Consider the following 16,178-nt stretch of genomic DNA (forward strand, 5'->3'; position numbering starts at 1 on the left):
TATTCTTTGCTGTAGTGGATTCTTGTGTGCCGATAGAATTTTAATATGTCATCCTTTTTTGGCTTTTAGTTCTTGTACTTGTACCACATTGAAAAAAAAATGCATAACCCCAAATTACATTAAAACATTTTGTAACTTGATAGTGAAAAAGTGTTTAAGATATACATATGGTCCAGCTGTATTAGGTTTGATTGCATGATCTTCTATGTGACCCTTACCACCACATTTCTTGCATCTCATAATTAGACCAATCCTATTGAGTTTTCCAGGCCTTAATTTTTTTGATTCATTTTTTGCATTCCTTCTATTCTTCTTAGGCCTACCAGGTATTGTTTTCTCAACAAGTGGAGGTATGGGCTCAATGCTAGATTTTCTCTACTCATGTGGCCTATTTATGGGTTGTAAAACATATTTATATACTTTCAAATATGTCTCATTGTGGTAATACCTATGTAAGTAGTCATCAAGTTCTTGTTCAAGATGTCATATAACAGAGCAAGTATAGGGACAAGGGATCCTAGATAATTTCCAGCTTCGACAACTGCAGGTTCTATCCTCTACATTTGTTTTGTAATACTTTTTTGTCTTTCTTAACTTCACACCCATTTTCCTTATTCTAGACCATCTTCCAATTAACACATTTATTCTTGTTCTCATCAAACTTCTTCTTTATCAAAGGACCATAATTGTATTTTCATGAACTGTATTGCTTCTTTTTATCTACTATTCTGGTAATCATTTTAACTTTGATTTCCTCCAACATGGTTATTATTCTCTTGAATTTAGATTCCACAATGCTGGAGTTAAATGCTTCATAGAGGTTATTGTCAATAATATCTAACACCGAGTGCAACCCTTGAAAGGCCTTGGTCCAAACTTTCAAATTCTTAGAGAACAACTAATTTGCAACATCTTTGCAACATCTTCATCAATTTTATACAATTCTTTTTTGTTCTATTCCTACTTCCTCTCTGTTGTAAACTTCGTAGTTTTCCAAAAAGCAAATTCATATGCCTTTGGTTTCTTCCTGCTAGACCAGTTTGCTAAGACATGTCTAGCACAATTTATATGTTCTACACTAGGAAGAATGTCATTAATGACTATCTCAAGACTCTGCAAATTAATTTACAAAACAAAAGTAAAATAATCTAACAAGCATGTTCACAATAGTAATAAATTGGTGCAAATAACATAGCACTGTTCACTTTTTGTTAGTTACTGATGATGGTATACCAAACCAATCTTCCATTCCTAAATCTATTGTCAAAAGACTAAAAAACTATGACCAAGAATCAGTGCATTCCCCTTCAAAAATAGTCTAGAAAATTGGGTACATCTGATTGTTTCCATCTCTCCCAACAGAAGACAACATCTCACCTTTGAATCAACCTTTTAAAAAGCAGTCATTTAAACCTAGTATAGGCCTGCGCCCTTCTTTCCAACCTCTTTTCAGTGCTTTAAAAAAGACATAAAACCTCTTGAAATATAGTGGACATTCAGGTGTTACTCTATTCACTGTCATCTTTATAATACTTTTAGGATTCTTTAGTCTCAACTTATTAGCATAATCCCACAACATAGCAAATTCCTCTACAAAGTTTCTTGCCAACTTATTCTTCACCATTTTTTTGGCCCTTTTACATTTTGTCATATTAACATTTACATTCATTCCTGAAGCTACATTTCTTTGTATCTCCCTCAAAATCATTTTTGGAAATACAAGGGATTGTGTTTTAGGTAAATCTGATGGAGCTACCGTTTAGGGAGTTTGACTTAATTCTGGGTATGGATTGGTTAGTTGAGCATCGAGTTAGCTTAGATTGTGCGACTAAGAGGGTTGTTCTGAGGACTGATGATGATAAGAAGGTGGTTGTGATTGGCGAGCGTCGAGATTACCTGTCTAATGTAATCTCAACTCTAATGGATGATAAATTGGTTCGAAAAGGGTGTGAGGCGTATTTGGCTTATGTCAGTGTTTCAGCTTCTGGGAACTCTTCTGTCAGGGATATCAGAACAATGAGGAAATTTTCAGATGTTTTTCCTGAGGAGTTGCCAAGTTTACCCCCAAGTCGGGAAGTTGAGTTCAGCATTGAGCTTCTACTGAGTACAGCTTTGGTGTCCATCACTCCATACCGTATGGCACCGAAAGAGCTTACAAAGCTTAAGGCTTAACTTCAAGAGCTTCTGGATTGTGGTTTCATCCATCCTAGTGTGTCTCTGTGGGGGGCACTGGTTTTATTTGTAAAGAAAAAGGATGGTATCATGAGGATGTACAATGACTACCGACAATTGAATAAACTGATTATGAAGAATAAATACTCACTTCCGATCATTGACGACCTGTTTGATCAGTTTCGTGAGGCTACGGTATTCTTGAAAATAGATTTTCGCTCTGGATATCATCAGCTTAGGGTTAAGAAAGTTGATATTCATAAGACGACATTTAGGACTCGTTATGGGTACTATGAGTTCCTAGTTGTGCCCTTTGGTCTGACGAATGGTCTGATTGCATTCATAGATCTGATGAACTGAGATTTTCAGCCGTATCTGGATTAGTTTTTCGTATTTTTCATCGATGATATTCTGGTGTACTCTCAGACTGAGAATGAGCATGATGAGCATATTAGAGTAGTGTTTTAGATACTCCGAGAAAAATAACTCTATGCTAAGTTGAGCAAGTGTGAGTTCTAGTTGCGAGATGTAACTTTTTTCGGGCATATGGTTTCTGCTGAGGGGATCCGAGTTGATCCTAGAACGTTTCTGAGATCTACATTTTTCTGAGTCTTGCGGGTTATTATCAGCGATTTGTTGAGGGGGTTTCATTAATTGCAGCTCATTTGACTAAACTTCTATGCAAGAATGTTCCTTTCATCTGGACCAATACACAGCAGTCGAGTTTCGAGAAGCTCAAGTCTGTTCTGACTCAGGCTCCTATTCTGATACAGCTTGAATTAAGTAGGGAGTTTGTGGTGTATTGTGATACGTTGCACGTTGGTTTGGGATGTGTACTGATGCAAGATGGTAAGGTTGTGGCTTATGTGTCCCTTCAGCTTAAGTCACACGAGGGGAATTATCCGATGCATGATCTCGAGTTAGCTATCGTGGCGTTTGCGTTAAAGATCTAGAGGCATTATCTATAAGATGAGAGGTGTATTGTCTACACCGATCACATGAGCCTCAAGTACCTCCTTACTTAGAAGGAGTTGAATCTTAAACAGCGTCGATAGATTGAGCTGCTCAAAGATTATGACTGCACGATAGAGTATCATCCTGGTAAGGCCAATGTGGTGGTCGATGCTTTCAGTCATAGAGTGATAACTTATTTGAGAGCGATGTTCGCTCATCTCAGTTTATTTGATGATGGAGATCTGTTAGCCGAGTTACAAGTTAAGTCGACTTGGATTGATCAGATTCGATATAAAGAATTAGGGGATGATTCTTTGGTTCTGCGGTTCTTTCAGGTTGAGAGCGGCAGTACGTTTGATTTTAGGCTGAATAAAGATGGGGTTCTATGTAATACCCCGAAAATTACTACAGTAAGAAAATATGTATCATTGATAGTAAAATAAGGAAATAAAGTGACAAAAAGGGAAATTTTGAGTTATGGCAACATTGGGAATTGTATTATGACGTATTAATTCAAGAAAGGATTAAATCGCAAATGTGAGAAAAGTTTTGTTGCCCAAGAGTAAATACTCAAAATTTGAGGGATTAAAGTGTAAATATGAAAAAATTGAAGGACCAATAGTGTAAATATTTTAAGGGTGGAAAAATCTAGAAACTAAGGAAAATGGATGAATTAGGACCAAATTGAAAAGGTGAAGAATTTTGAGGGACTAAATCACAATTTTACCAAATTAAGTGATGACTCAAGGATAGAATTTTTAAAGATTAAAAAGCGAAAAATGGTCAATTAGAAGAGACAAAAATTTAGAAGATAATGATGATGTTGGAGATATTTTATATTAATTAATTAAATAAATATTAGTTTATTAATATTTTAATTTAATTTTTAAATGATATTTTATTATTATATTAGTATTTTATTTAGTATATATAAGAAAAGGAAGATGAAGAATCATCCATTCCACCATATTTCCATGCAACTAACGTGAGAAGAGAGGAGAAGAAAGAAAGTTTTGCTTTCTTTACAATTTGGTCCTTCCACAAAAAAATTTACCATTTTCACCTAGAAATTAAAAGAATTTCCATAGCTTCCAAGAGAGAAGAATAACAAGGAGACAATGGGGAGCTAGATTATCAAGTTAGATTCAAGAAATAGAAGATGGAGGAGAGAAAAAATCAAGTTAAAGATTGAAATCAATAGCACAAAGTAAGAACATCAAGATTTCAATATATTTTTAAGTTTGATATTATTGAAAAAGCACGGAAATAATGTTATAGTAGAGTTTTCTTATATAAGGTCTTATGTTATTGATATATTAGTCAAGAGAAATAAGTGAAAGTGATGGGAAATATTATAGAGAAAGGAAATAAGGGAGTTATACACCTAGTAATCAACATTTTGCACTAAAACAGTTTTGGACAAGTAGTAGTAGGTTAAGCGTGAAAAATCACCATAAATTGTGGAAATAGAATTAGAGTATGAATAAAATATGTAAATAAAGCTTATTGAGTCTAGTTTCTCATAGAAGAAACGGTGTAAGTAATGGAATTGTAAATCATGAGATATAATAAATTTTGTGAGACAAGGTTTTGACTTGGAAAAATCATTAAAAATTGTAAAACAATAATTATGGGTTATAATTTATATGTTTAAAATCATTAATGAGTCTATTTTCAATAGAAACAAATGGGAACATCATCTGAATTCTGTACAAAGAGATAATTAATTTTTAGTGAAGAGGGGTCGGAACTGTCAAACAGTGAACCAGGGGAAACTTTGAAGAATAAACTGTACTTATTGGCTAAAAAAATTCTAAAAATTTTATGGTAAGAATATATGGAGTCTAGTTTTAGAGAAAATTTGCATTTCTCAATTCGGAGTTATGTAGCATAATATATAATTAATTTAGTCGAGTTTGAAACGAAAGGTAAATAATTTTGTTACTCGTTGTTTGACGTGTCAGCAAGTTAAGGCTAAGCACCAGTTGCCTTCGGGTTTACTTCAACATGTTAAGATTCCCTTATGGAAATGGGAACGAGTGACAATGGACTTCGTTAGTGGGTTACCCTTGACACCCACTAAGAATGATTTTGTTTGGGTTATCGTGGATCAATTGACCAAGTTCGCCTATTTTATTCTGGTCCGAATGGACTACTCTCTGCAAAAGTTAGCAAAGCTCTATATTACTGAGATTGTGAGACTGCATGGGGTTCCTATTTCGATAATCTTTGATAGGAATCTTCGCTTCACTTCTTGATTCTGGAAGAAACTTCATGAAGCTCTAGATTCGAGATTAGACTTTATCACTGCGTTCAGTCCTCAAACCGATGGTCAATCTGAGAGGGTGATTCAGATACTGGAGGATATGCTTCGTAGTTGTGTGATTGATTTTTGAGGTAGTTGAGAGGATTTTCTGCCATTAGCTGAGTTCACCTAGAACAATAGTTTCTAGTCTAGCATCCAGATGGCACCTTACGAGGATTTGTATGGTCGTAAGTGTCGTACTCCGCTTTGTTGGACTGAGTTGGGTGAATGACGGATTTTGGGTCCTGAGTTAGTCTCCGAGACTGAAGATAAGGTTAGACTGATTCGGGATCGTCTAAAAGCGGCTTCTGATAGACAGATGTCCTATGCTGATCTGATGGATATCGAGCATACTGTAGGTGACTTTGTATTTCTTAAGGTATCTCCGTGGAAAAAAGTTCTGAGGTTCGGTCGTAAAGGCAAGTTGAGCCCTAGGTTCATTAGACCGTATCAGATTCTGAAGCGTTTGGGACTAGTCGCTTATTAGTTAGAACTACCTCCAGAGTTGGATCGTACCCATGATGTGTTTCACGTCTTGATGTTGAAGCGGTACCGGTCTGATCCATCTCACGCTGTTTCTGTTGAGAAGATCGAGGTTAGACTAGATTTGACGTTTGAGAAGGAGCCAGTTCAGATTTTGGATCGAGATATTAAGGTTTTAAAGAGGAAGTCCATTCCGTTAGTTAAAGTTCTATGGCGGAATCATGGTTCTGAGGAAGCCACGTGGGAACCCGAGGACTCGATGCGTCATGTAGTAGACCTTTTGATCGTTTTAATTTAAGTTATAAGTGTCATGTAGTAGGTGGTTTAAATTTCATATGTATTTGTCCTAGTTGCTATATAACTTTGGCTATGTAAATATGGTCGGTACTAGTTGGTATATAATCATGTTTATACTTATATGAATGGTTTGATCATGTTTGATAGGTATAAGTTTTGTGAAATGATGATTAATGAATGTGAAAGAGGTTAAGGTATGGATAAGATGACATGAATTGTATAAAGTAGTATGTTTTAATGATGTTATGTTTTGGGACATTGTGCTTGGTAAATGTTTTGGTTAATTTAGTACATTTTGTATAAGCTTATTTGGTAATATAAGTTGATTGTATACCATATGCATATAGATGTTGAATGGTGTTTAAGTGGTGGTGTTTGGTAGTTTGAAATTGTTTGTATTGAGGTGTTAAATGTGACATATTGGTTAGGCACCTAGGATGAATGAAAATGTATTGATTTTGGTATGATTTGATGAGTTTTGTGTAGGTTTGAATGTTGGTAAAAGTGTTGCTTGTGACCTAAGAGAATTGGTTTATGTAACTTGATGAAAAGGTGACATTTAAGTGTACACAGGTTGATACACGACCTGACACACGGTCTTGTGCCATACACGGGTATATGGCACGGTCGTGTGGTTTGTTCATTTTAGGTGAAGGATGGTTCGCACAGTCACAATTTGTTACACGGCCTAGGACACGGCTGTGTTACCCTTTATCACACGACATCAGTTTGTTACACAAATTGAGGGCATAAACGTGTGGCCTTGCACCACATGGCCGTGTGACCCCTATTTTTTATTTTTGCCATGTTTTTCTTAAATGTTTCAAATTAGTCATTGCTTTGTTTCAAATTGTTTTAGGACTTCCATAAGCTCAATTTAACCATGATTATGTATGATTATCCTGTATTTGACGACATGTTTGATGAATAATTTTTATTTAAAGAAATTTAAATTGTTATAGACCGTTTCTATTCTATTTTGATTGGTAGCATTCCGTAACCCTAATCTGGTGACGAAGACGAGTTAGGGGTGTTACAACAACCCTAAACCAAAATCTCAAACTCCAAAACCCTAAACCAAAATTGAAATAACATATATAACGTTTTCAAAGTGAAAACTTTTAAAAACATACCCCAAAATATCATCAAAAATCAAAATGCGATTCTGCAACAAGCTTTGGGTAATCTTCTTTCGCATAAATTTTTTACTTTCTCGAGTTAGGGTTCAATTTCTGCTCTATTTTTTTAGACTTTCTTTTTCAAGTGTTTGTTTTTTTAGGACCAGCCTTCTCATTTTTGAAACGATTCAGTGTTTGCATATTTTATGTTTTTAATAGGTTTTTTAATTATTTTTTATTTTAATTATGTGCAAAATATGTTGGCGTGGTGGAACAAATTTTTTTCCACATCAGCACCGTTAGTTAACTAACGACCATGTCATCATGTCCGTTAAGAGAAAGGATTGTATGAAACTGTGATTCCACATCATTCATATCCTTTCCCAATAGGAGGATGACAAATTAGATTTTTCCTCTTGGTTTTCAATTTTTTTCCTCCTAATTCTCAGCCTTTTCCTCTTGAAAATTTCAAATACAACTGAAAAAGTTAACAATTAGGAGGAAAAATCTGATTTGTCATCCTCCTATTGGGAAGGGATATGGATGACGTGGAATTAAAGTTTCATACAATCCTTTCTCGTCTGTTAAAAATGGACCAATTTGACAAAAAAAGTATAAAAGTTAGGGGGTTAAGTGCTCCAAAAAAAAAAGAGATAAAGGGCCAAAGTGACCAAACACTTAAATGTTAGGGGCTATTTTTGGCATTATGTCAAAAAAAGTAAAAACAATTTTTGAATGATTTTTTTAAAATGTTAAACTTTACTTTTCAATGTAATTTTTTTATTGGTCATATATTTCAATTAAGCCTTTAGTATAATAGTAAATGTTAAATGTTTGATAGCTTTTAATATTATTCATGCATCAACCGGTGCAACGGGTACAAATCGAAATTTTCATCGATGTGCAAAAGGAGGTTGCTTATTTCATTTTAGTACTAAAACGGTGCACACCAGCCAATATAATCAGAACTGATGCGAAACTGATCACCATGAAACTAGCACTAACTTAATTAAGAAATTATTAAAAAATATTTATATATTTTCAAAATTTTATAAAAAATAATAAAACTTAAACAACGTTAAATTTGAATCTAAAACATAAATATATTTATTACTTAGGTGTGTCATACAATTATTTATAATGTCGACATTCTTATATATCTTAGCATTCATTCAAGAACAAAACAAAAGAAATTGTCAACATGTAAAATTATGAGCAATAAAATAGTTGATTATTTTCTACTCATCTTTCTAATTTCAAGTTTAAAATTATATTGATTATTATTTATTTTACCTTTACATTATGATAGTAAAATTTTCAAATTATAATAGATGGACTGAAATTGCATATTACAGGAACCTTGATTAAATTTGACAAACTTTATCTTATTTTCATGGAACCCATCTAATTGATCTGAAAACTCGGAAGAATTTCTCAAAGGTTAAAATGTGCTGTTAGTCCCTGTATTTGTATACAACTTGATATTTGGTCTATTTACTTTAGAAGTTAAAAGTTCAATTTTCCTACTTTTTTTTTATTTTAAAATCCTAGATCTAACATTATCTTCATTGGTAGTTTTTGAAAATTGTTAATTTAATATGTTTATATTTTGCTAATTATATGTCCTAATGAAAAGTCTAAGTTCACCCAAATTTTGATAGAAAACATTAATATATTAATTACTGGATTGAAATTTTAAATTAAAAGACACAGACTTCAATTTTACTTTTTTAAGTATACAAACTAAATTTACAATTTTATTAAAGTACAGGGACTAACATCAAATTTTAACCTTTCTCAAATCCATTCTCGCTGCCGTTCACGACTTAAAAAGCCTTTCCATAATGATATTTTTCTTTATAAATTTTCTCTAATTTTTCGTTTTGTAAAATGATGGTCACCTCTGCTTCTAATATACCTCACTGCTCTTACTCACCATTCCCAATTATCAACAAGCAAATTCACCCACAATCCTGGGGAAATGGGAACCCATCATTATCCCTGAAACAAGCAATGAAACCCAGTTCTTGTACATTCAGTAATGAGCCACAAATTTCCTTCATAGATGCAGAAGAAAAAAGAAGGTTTAAGTGGGTCGAGATTGGTCCAGGCATTACAGAAGAACAGAGACAAGCCATTGATAAGCTTCCATTTAAAATGACAAAGCGATGCAAGGCTTTGATGAAACAGATTATTTGCTTTAATCCCGAAAAAGGGAGTCTGGAAGATTTATTGGGTGCTTGGGTTAATGTTATGAAGCCCAGGAGAGCTGACTGGCTTGTGGTTCTTAAAGAATTGAAGATAATGGAACACCCTCTTTATTTCCAGGTATGGTTTATATTTCCCCCTTTTCTCAATTGATTTTCTGCACCTACTTTATTAATGGGGTTACTTTGTTTTGTGTTACTTGGACTGAGAATAATTGTGTAATGCTAGAAAACTGTACTTTTCCCTGGAAATTATCAGTTCCATGGTTTAATTCTGAAAAGGAATGGTTGTCTCTTTGTCCTTATTAGCACATTGCTCTGCTCAATTCTGAATGGAGAAGGGGGGATTAGGGGTGTTTTTACAAATGGAATGTTTCAATACATACATAGCAGTGGTCAGCAAATATCATTGAGGGCTGCTTATTCGTTTTTACTGGTTGATTAACCTGTCTATAATGTTCAATTTTTATAAAACTTTTTCATGTATTTGGAGGATCTTTGAAGGGTCATGTCCTCGTACTTGATACCTGTACATGAAAAATGAAGAGTCGGAGCAACACTAGTATAGTTTCTGCAGGTAACTTAGGGATTATAAATTACAATTAGGTCTTAATGATATAATTTATGAGGTGAAACTAAAGCTACTTGTTTTAGGGTTTTGGTTTGTTACCTGTCACCATGGCGAATAGGGAAAGGAAATTGTTTGTTTTTCTTGCCTTATTGTTCTTTGTCTAGGTGGCAGAAATTGCCCTACTTGAAGAAACTTTCGAAGCCAATATTCGTGATTACACTAAGATAATTCATGGTTATGGGAAGCAAAACCGGCTTCGAGAAGCTGAAAACATTCTAGATGCCATGAAGAGAAGAGGTTTTATCTGTGATCAGGTAACTCTAACAACCATGGTTCACATGTACAGCAAGGCTGGAAATCTGAAGTTAGCTGAAGATACCTTTGAAGAGATTAAGCTGCTCAGCCAACAACTCGATAAAAGATCATACGGCGCTATGATTATGGCTTACATCAGAGCTGGAATGCCTGAACAAGGAGAAGGTTTGCTTAAGGAAATGGATAATCTAGAAATCTATGCTGGAAGTGAGGTTTACAAGGCCCTGCTGAGAGCATACTCCACGAACGGCGATACCGATGGTGCACAAAGGGTGTTTGGTGCTATTCAGCTCGCCGGTATTTCTCCCGATGCCAAGCTTTGCGGACTCCTGATAAATGCCTATCAAGTGGCGGGTCAAAGTGAAGAGGCACGTGTTGCTTTTGAGAACATGAGGAGAGCTGGTCTCGAGCCTAGCGATAAATGTGTAGCACTGGTGTTGGCTGCTTACGAAAAGCAGAACAAGCTTAATAAGGCCCTGGAGTTTCTTATGGATTTGGAGAGAGATGGAATTGTGGTTGGAAAAGAAGCTTCAAGTATACTGGCTCAATGGTTTAAAAAGCTTGGGGTAGTTGAACAAGTGGAACAAGTCTTGAGAGAATTTGCTGCTAAATAAAGTAAGTTCCATCCTCATAATTATCTTTGAGGCCTTGTAAATTAGTCCCTGCGCATTTAATTTCGAAGAAAAGAAGATTTAACAGTGGTAACCTTGAAGGATTAGAAATACTGGCTTGTCATGTTTTGAAGTAACTTAAAGAATAAAAGAAAAACCAAAATTAGTATTTTTAGAACACGATTATAAATTGTCTGATTTTAAGCTCCTGATAATCGTACTGACCCATGCGTATGAGATTTGTAAGTTTGTTTTAGCAGCATAGTTTAGTGATCAAGTGTGACCAGTCATATGAAAATCTACGTGGCATTTTCTGTGGATTTTTACATTTAGAATATGGTATAATTGAGTTTAGCTGAATTTGAATAGTGGTAAACATGGTTGTTTGAGTTGGATCATTTGAATTGAGAATTGGTCGGAGTGTTGGTTCAGGGAAAGGCATTCGTATCGATTGATTCAGGAATCAGTACAGATCGATTAAATTGGATCTTTTAGATATATATTTTTTATTTTTAATGTTTTTTTAATAATTTATTTAATCAAATTGAACAGACCCGTCGAACTGGTTGCACTAGTGGATCAATGACTTGATTGGTTTGACCACCGGTCCAATTTTAAAAACTTTGTGGTAAACTTGAGCTCGACTAAAAAATCGAGGTTCGATATTCGATTTAAGTTCAATCATCATCAGTTTTTAAGTTTAAGCATGACATGAGATATAATTAAGGTACTCAAGCTTGAGTTCGATTAAGCGTGCAGCTCGTCTATCAATTTTTGCATTTCATCTCAAACTTGAGCATGGTTAAATTTGCTCGGTCGTGTTTAAGCTCCTTCTATATAATAAGTGCGAAAATGTAGTTTCAGGATATAAAATTATATTAAAATCAATTAGGTGTGCAAGTAATTTAAATAAGATATTATGGTGTTGGAATTCAAATTGATTGATCGCTCGAACTACTTGATTCAAGTTTACAAATGGAAATAAAATGATTGAGTGGGGTTGAAAAGGTAAAAAGGGGCATATTAAGCTTTAGAGCCGTAAAAGGAAATAAATACAAGAATTTCAGAAGTTGCGCAATCCATTAAAACCGAAGTTTAAATTGAATGAAATGAGTGTTTCTTCATACGGGTTTATATTTAAATATTAAACATTGACACTTGACTAAAAATCTTAAGAACAATCTGTATTTACTGTTTGCGTATACGTTTATACACTGTTTTAGTTCTAAATCTCTTCATTACCCCCTCATTCTATCATCTTTATCAACAATTGCTTCTTCCTATCAACTTTTCTGTTTCAAATTACCACGATAAGCATTCGATCGAATCGAGTAAAAATATTTTGAACTGACGAGTTTTATTTTATTACTTTTAACTTCATTTCAAACATTTTGATATTTTGTTGACAATGTCACGAATTTCCAAGTTAAATACCATATATATTTGAAAACTCTTTTAAAACAATAAAATAATTAGTATGATAATTTACTTGTTTAAGGCATCAAATTTATCATTTTGATTTTTTTTTTAAAATATAATTTAATATTTTTAATAAAATTTTCTTTTTTGAATTTATATATATTTTGCAAAACACCAAATAATATGTGAGAGGTATTTAACGTGGTAAAATGACAAATCTATGACGATAAATTGTATTGGCAAAAACCAGCTGTCGAATGGACCAAAATTAATGTTAACGGATCATTCTCAAGATGCGGTTTAGGAGCAGCAATCAGCTGAGTGGCAAGAGGACCAAGCAGTGGCTAGTTGTTTGGTTTCAAGATGACAATTGGAATAACAGATATTTTCTAGATTGAAGCCAAAGCAGTTCTTGAAGGTTTGAGACTAGCCTAGGATAAAGGATTTAGACAAGTTGAATTGGAGAGTGACAATGCTTTGCTTATTGAAATTCTTTAAACTTGACTTGCATGCGGTAAATAATGTTGTTGAAATTCAGATGATTAATTAATTGTCTCAAAGATTATAAAATAAATTTCAAGAGTACCAGCATAATAAATAATAAAGCCTAGCCAAAATTATTAGTAATGATATTGATCATTTAATGGTACTTGAAAAACCGCCGTCCGAAATTAAGATCTTATTAAAAGAGGTCATCAGTTCGAGTATTTTTGTGAAATCAAGTAGTAATTAAATTTTTTTTTCTTGCATTTAGGCTTGCCCTATTTTCCTTCTACCAAAAAAAAACGTAAAAAAATGTAAGTGAATGTAAAGCAGATGAAGGGGAGGGGATAAATAGTTGAAAATCAATTATCGAAATACGCTTCCCACAAAAATAAACTAATTTGAATTTCAATCATATCTCAAAAATGGAATATTAAAAGCGAGGAGAAACATAAATAATAATAATAAAGAACGAGGTTAGTTATTACGATTACTTGCCTTATGAAATATAACCCGAAAATTAAATGCAATCTAACATAATTCAAGGCAAGCATATGATAAACGAAAGGGGTCAGTCTCCTTTAGAGAGCGATCGCGAGGGTGATGGTGCCGGTGACACTGAAGCATCGGTGCACGGCAGGTGCGGTGACCCTTGTCTATGGAGGAGCTCACGAGCCAAGGCTTGGAGATCCCCGGAACCGGTCGATGAGGCTGAGCCGGTCCCTCCGTATTGGCGTGGATCGATTTGCCTTTGCTGCATGGCCCATGAAGTTTGCGCTACCATTGGATCAAAAAGTGATGATAAGTCGTATGTGGCCGGCACTGAAGAGGCTGATGGGAGGTCTGATATCGAGAGAGGAGGTGCTGCAACTAGCGTTTGTGACGGTGGCGGAGGTGGAGGGGGAGGCGATGGAAGCTCTAGTGTAGTTAAATGAGCTTGTAAGTAGGACAGTTCTGCTTGCAAATTCACCACCTGCCAAGAAATTACCAAATATATATAAAACAACAATAAAAGCTTGTGTCAGTAAAATGATCAAGCTTGTATACCAAATTCTTCTAAAGATTTATATTTAATACATCCGCCCACTAATAACTCTAAAATTCCATTATTTTTTAACAAAAATCAAAATCAAAATTTTAACAATTTGTTCCTGTGTGAAGTTATATAACAGAAGATTTATTTTGAAATGAAAAAATAAATCCATTTCTAATTAGAAAAAACCAACGATTACTTATGGGGTTATCCAATTTTGCTGAATGTGTATTTGAAATTAGTTATATATCTTTGACCGATGATTAATGACATTTGTGAACATTAGTTTTCCTTAAATTCATGCTTGCAATTACAAGAAAACTAGCAATGAACCGAACCCAACAAAACAAAAGAAGAAAATAAAAACCCGACCATTTCCTGAATACCTGTAAAATGCATAATTTGCACAACTGGCCACTCCTTTGAGGTAACCGCCCACCGACCAAATGATTTGTTAATAAAAGAGAAGGCAAAGGAAAAAAAAAAAAACGTTTCTAGATTTCAGCGAAATGCAAAAACCTGCACCCAAAACAGCTAACCCTACTCCGCCCCATGCATTTTTATTCTTTTGACCGTACAACTATTTGCTTATATCCCAACGAGCATCAAATTTGGGCGTTTTTTAAGACAGCCCTTGTGCCTCTGTTAGAGTTAAATGTGAACAGAATCGACTTTTAATCCTTGGGGAAATACAATAAAATGAAACTTTAGGGTTCCTGGATTTACTTGATAGATAAAGAGGACAAAATGGATAGTAAACAGACAAAAAAAAATAAAATAAACCGTGTCCTGCTAAAAACAGACAGCTATGAAAAAAAGGGTCGTTTCAAAAGATGGTTGGGGTTTGTGTTTTACCTGTTGTTGAAGAGCAAAGATGTGAGCAACGCAGCCATAAACCGGATCTCGAAGCCGAGCTTGAGCCTCGAAACATATGGTGACCACCGCATCGAGTCGTTTGTGAACCGGGATATGAAGAAGCAGCTTCGATACATTGCTTGCACCGAAAACCTTATGAACCGCTGCGAAATGGGCTGCACCTTGCTCCGAGTCGAAATAAGGTGCGAATATACAACCAGGCACACATTTCCTCCTCAAAAACTTGCAAGCACCACAAGGCCCTCCTCCACTGCCGCCGCCACCACTACCACCAGCACTACCACTGCAACTGCCAGAACCACCGCCTACACTGCCACCGCTGTTACTAGGATTTGAACTCATGATTAAACGTTGCAACACTTTGATCTTAAAGTAGTAGAATAGGTCCCATGATCAAGGGTTCTTCTTCAAAAAAAGGAGTGAAGAAGGAAAGTAAGAAGAGCTGTGGTTTTATTATGGGGTGTCTTGGTTTTTGGTTTGGTGGGTGTTGGTTTTTTTTTGAGGTGGTGAAAGTGGTAAGGATTATTTTAATGGGGGAGAGGATTTAAAACACTAGAAGAAAGTCTTTAAAGCCACGCGAGGGAGCAAACTCCACCCTCTATTAAGCTGCTTGCGTGAAGCAAACATGCGATAAGCTTATCTATTTTTTCTTTACTACCCCCTTTATCTCGTGAATTTTCTAACAAAACACATGCCAATACCCTTCAACTTGTATTTATATACATGCTCTCGATATTTAACAGTTACATTGAGTTTCAACTAAATACAAAACTAAGTGAGATTAAAACCCTAAATAAAGTTAACTTAATTATTAAACACGGAATTTTTTATCGCTCCATCTAATAAAATCTTTTTAAAACTAAAACGTGTCCAAAGGAAGTGTCTATATTTGCCACTGCGTGTTTTAAGCTGCGTAGAGGGCAAAAGACGCCAACTGCCCAACTCTATCTATCTGTCTATACATGTTGAAAAGGGTATTGCTTTCCTTTTCGATACAATAAGCCAAATTAAATCCACTGAATATTTTCGACAATAACTTGGTTAATTCATTACCCCACCCACAGGTTTATTTTTCGATTTAATTTCGGGGGTTAAAGCACTTTATATAGTAGGGCTTTAATAAATGATTATGAGGTTTTCAACTTAAACATAAACTCCATTAATGGATGTGTGTATATATATAGGAGGAATTATGAAGAAAGGGATTAAATATTATTCTAAATTTGGGTTGTGTTAAGGTTACTTTTAGCAATGGAAAAGACACCACACCACCATCTAAATTACGCTACCAAAATTCTTACGCATAGATTTATTTATATATATATTTCTTGGCT

The 16,178-nt window shown here is 34.7% G+C and overlaps 2 protein-coding genes across 2 annotated transcripts; one reads left to right on the plus strand and one right to left on the minus strand.

The window, feature by feature from the left end:
• The first annotated feature begins 9,188 nt into the window (after positions 1-9,188).
• On the plus strand, positions 9,189-11,211 carry LOC105791635 (pentatricopeptide repeat-containing protein At1g01970). The gene is made up of 2 exons (XM_012619795.2): positions 9,189-9,657; positions 10,272-11,211. Exons 1-2 carry the CDS (start codon positions 9,220-9,222, stop codon positions 11,034-11,036), a joined length of 1,203 nt encoding a protein of 400 aa, XP_012475249.2. The 5' UTR covers positions 9,189-9,219; the 3' UTR covers positions 11,037-11,211.
• A 2,090-nt stretch (positions 11,212-13,301) lies between these two features.
• On the minus strand, positions 13,302-15,485 carry LOC105791636 (LOB domain-containing protein 18). The gene is made up of 2 exons (XM_012619796.2): positions 14,824-15,485; positions 13,302-13,908 (listed from the first exon to the last, which is right to left on the minus strand). The coding sequence occupies exons 1-2, from the start codon at positions 15,184-15,186 to the stop codon at positions 13,507-13,509; spliced, it is 765 nt and encodes a 254-aa protein (XP_012475250.1). The 5' UTR covers positions 15,187-15,485; the 3' UTR covers positions 13,302-13,506.
• Positions 15,486-16,178: the final 693 nt, after the last annotated feature.

Source organism: Gossypium raimondii, chromosome 8 (genome assembly GCF_025698545.1).
Source record: "Gossypium raimondii isolate GPD5lz chromosome 8, ASM2569854v1, whole genome shotgun sequence".
Lineage (NCBI taxonomy): Eukaryota > Viridiplantae > Streptophyta > Magnoliopsida > Malvales > Malvaceae > Gossypium > Gossypium raimondii.

Coding starts and splice junctions, on each gene's coding strand:
- LOC105791635 (XM_012619795.2), top strand. CDS start 9,220: ATGATGGTCACCTCTGCTTCTAATATACCTCACTGCTCTTACTCACCA. Junction 9,658..10,271: donor AACACCCTCTTTATTTCCAG/GTATGGTTTATA, acceptor TTCTTTGTCTAG/GTGGCAGAAATTGCCCTACT.
- LOC105791636 (XM_012619796.2), bottom strand. CDS start 15,186: ATGAGTTCAAATCCTAGTAACAGCGGTGGCAGTGTAGGCGGTGGTTCT. Junction 13,909..14,823: donor TCTTTGCTCTTCAACAACAG/GTAAAACACAAA, acceptor ATTTCTTGGCAG/GTGGTGAATTTGCAAGCAGA.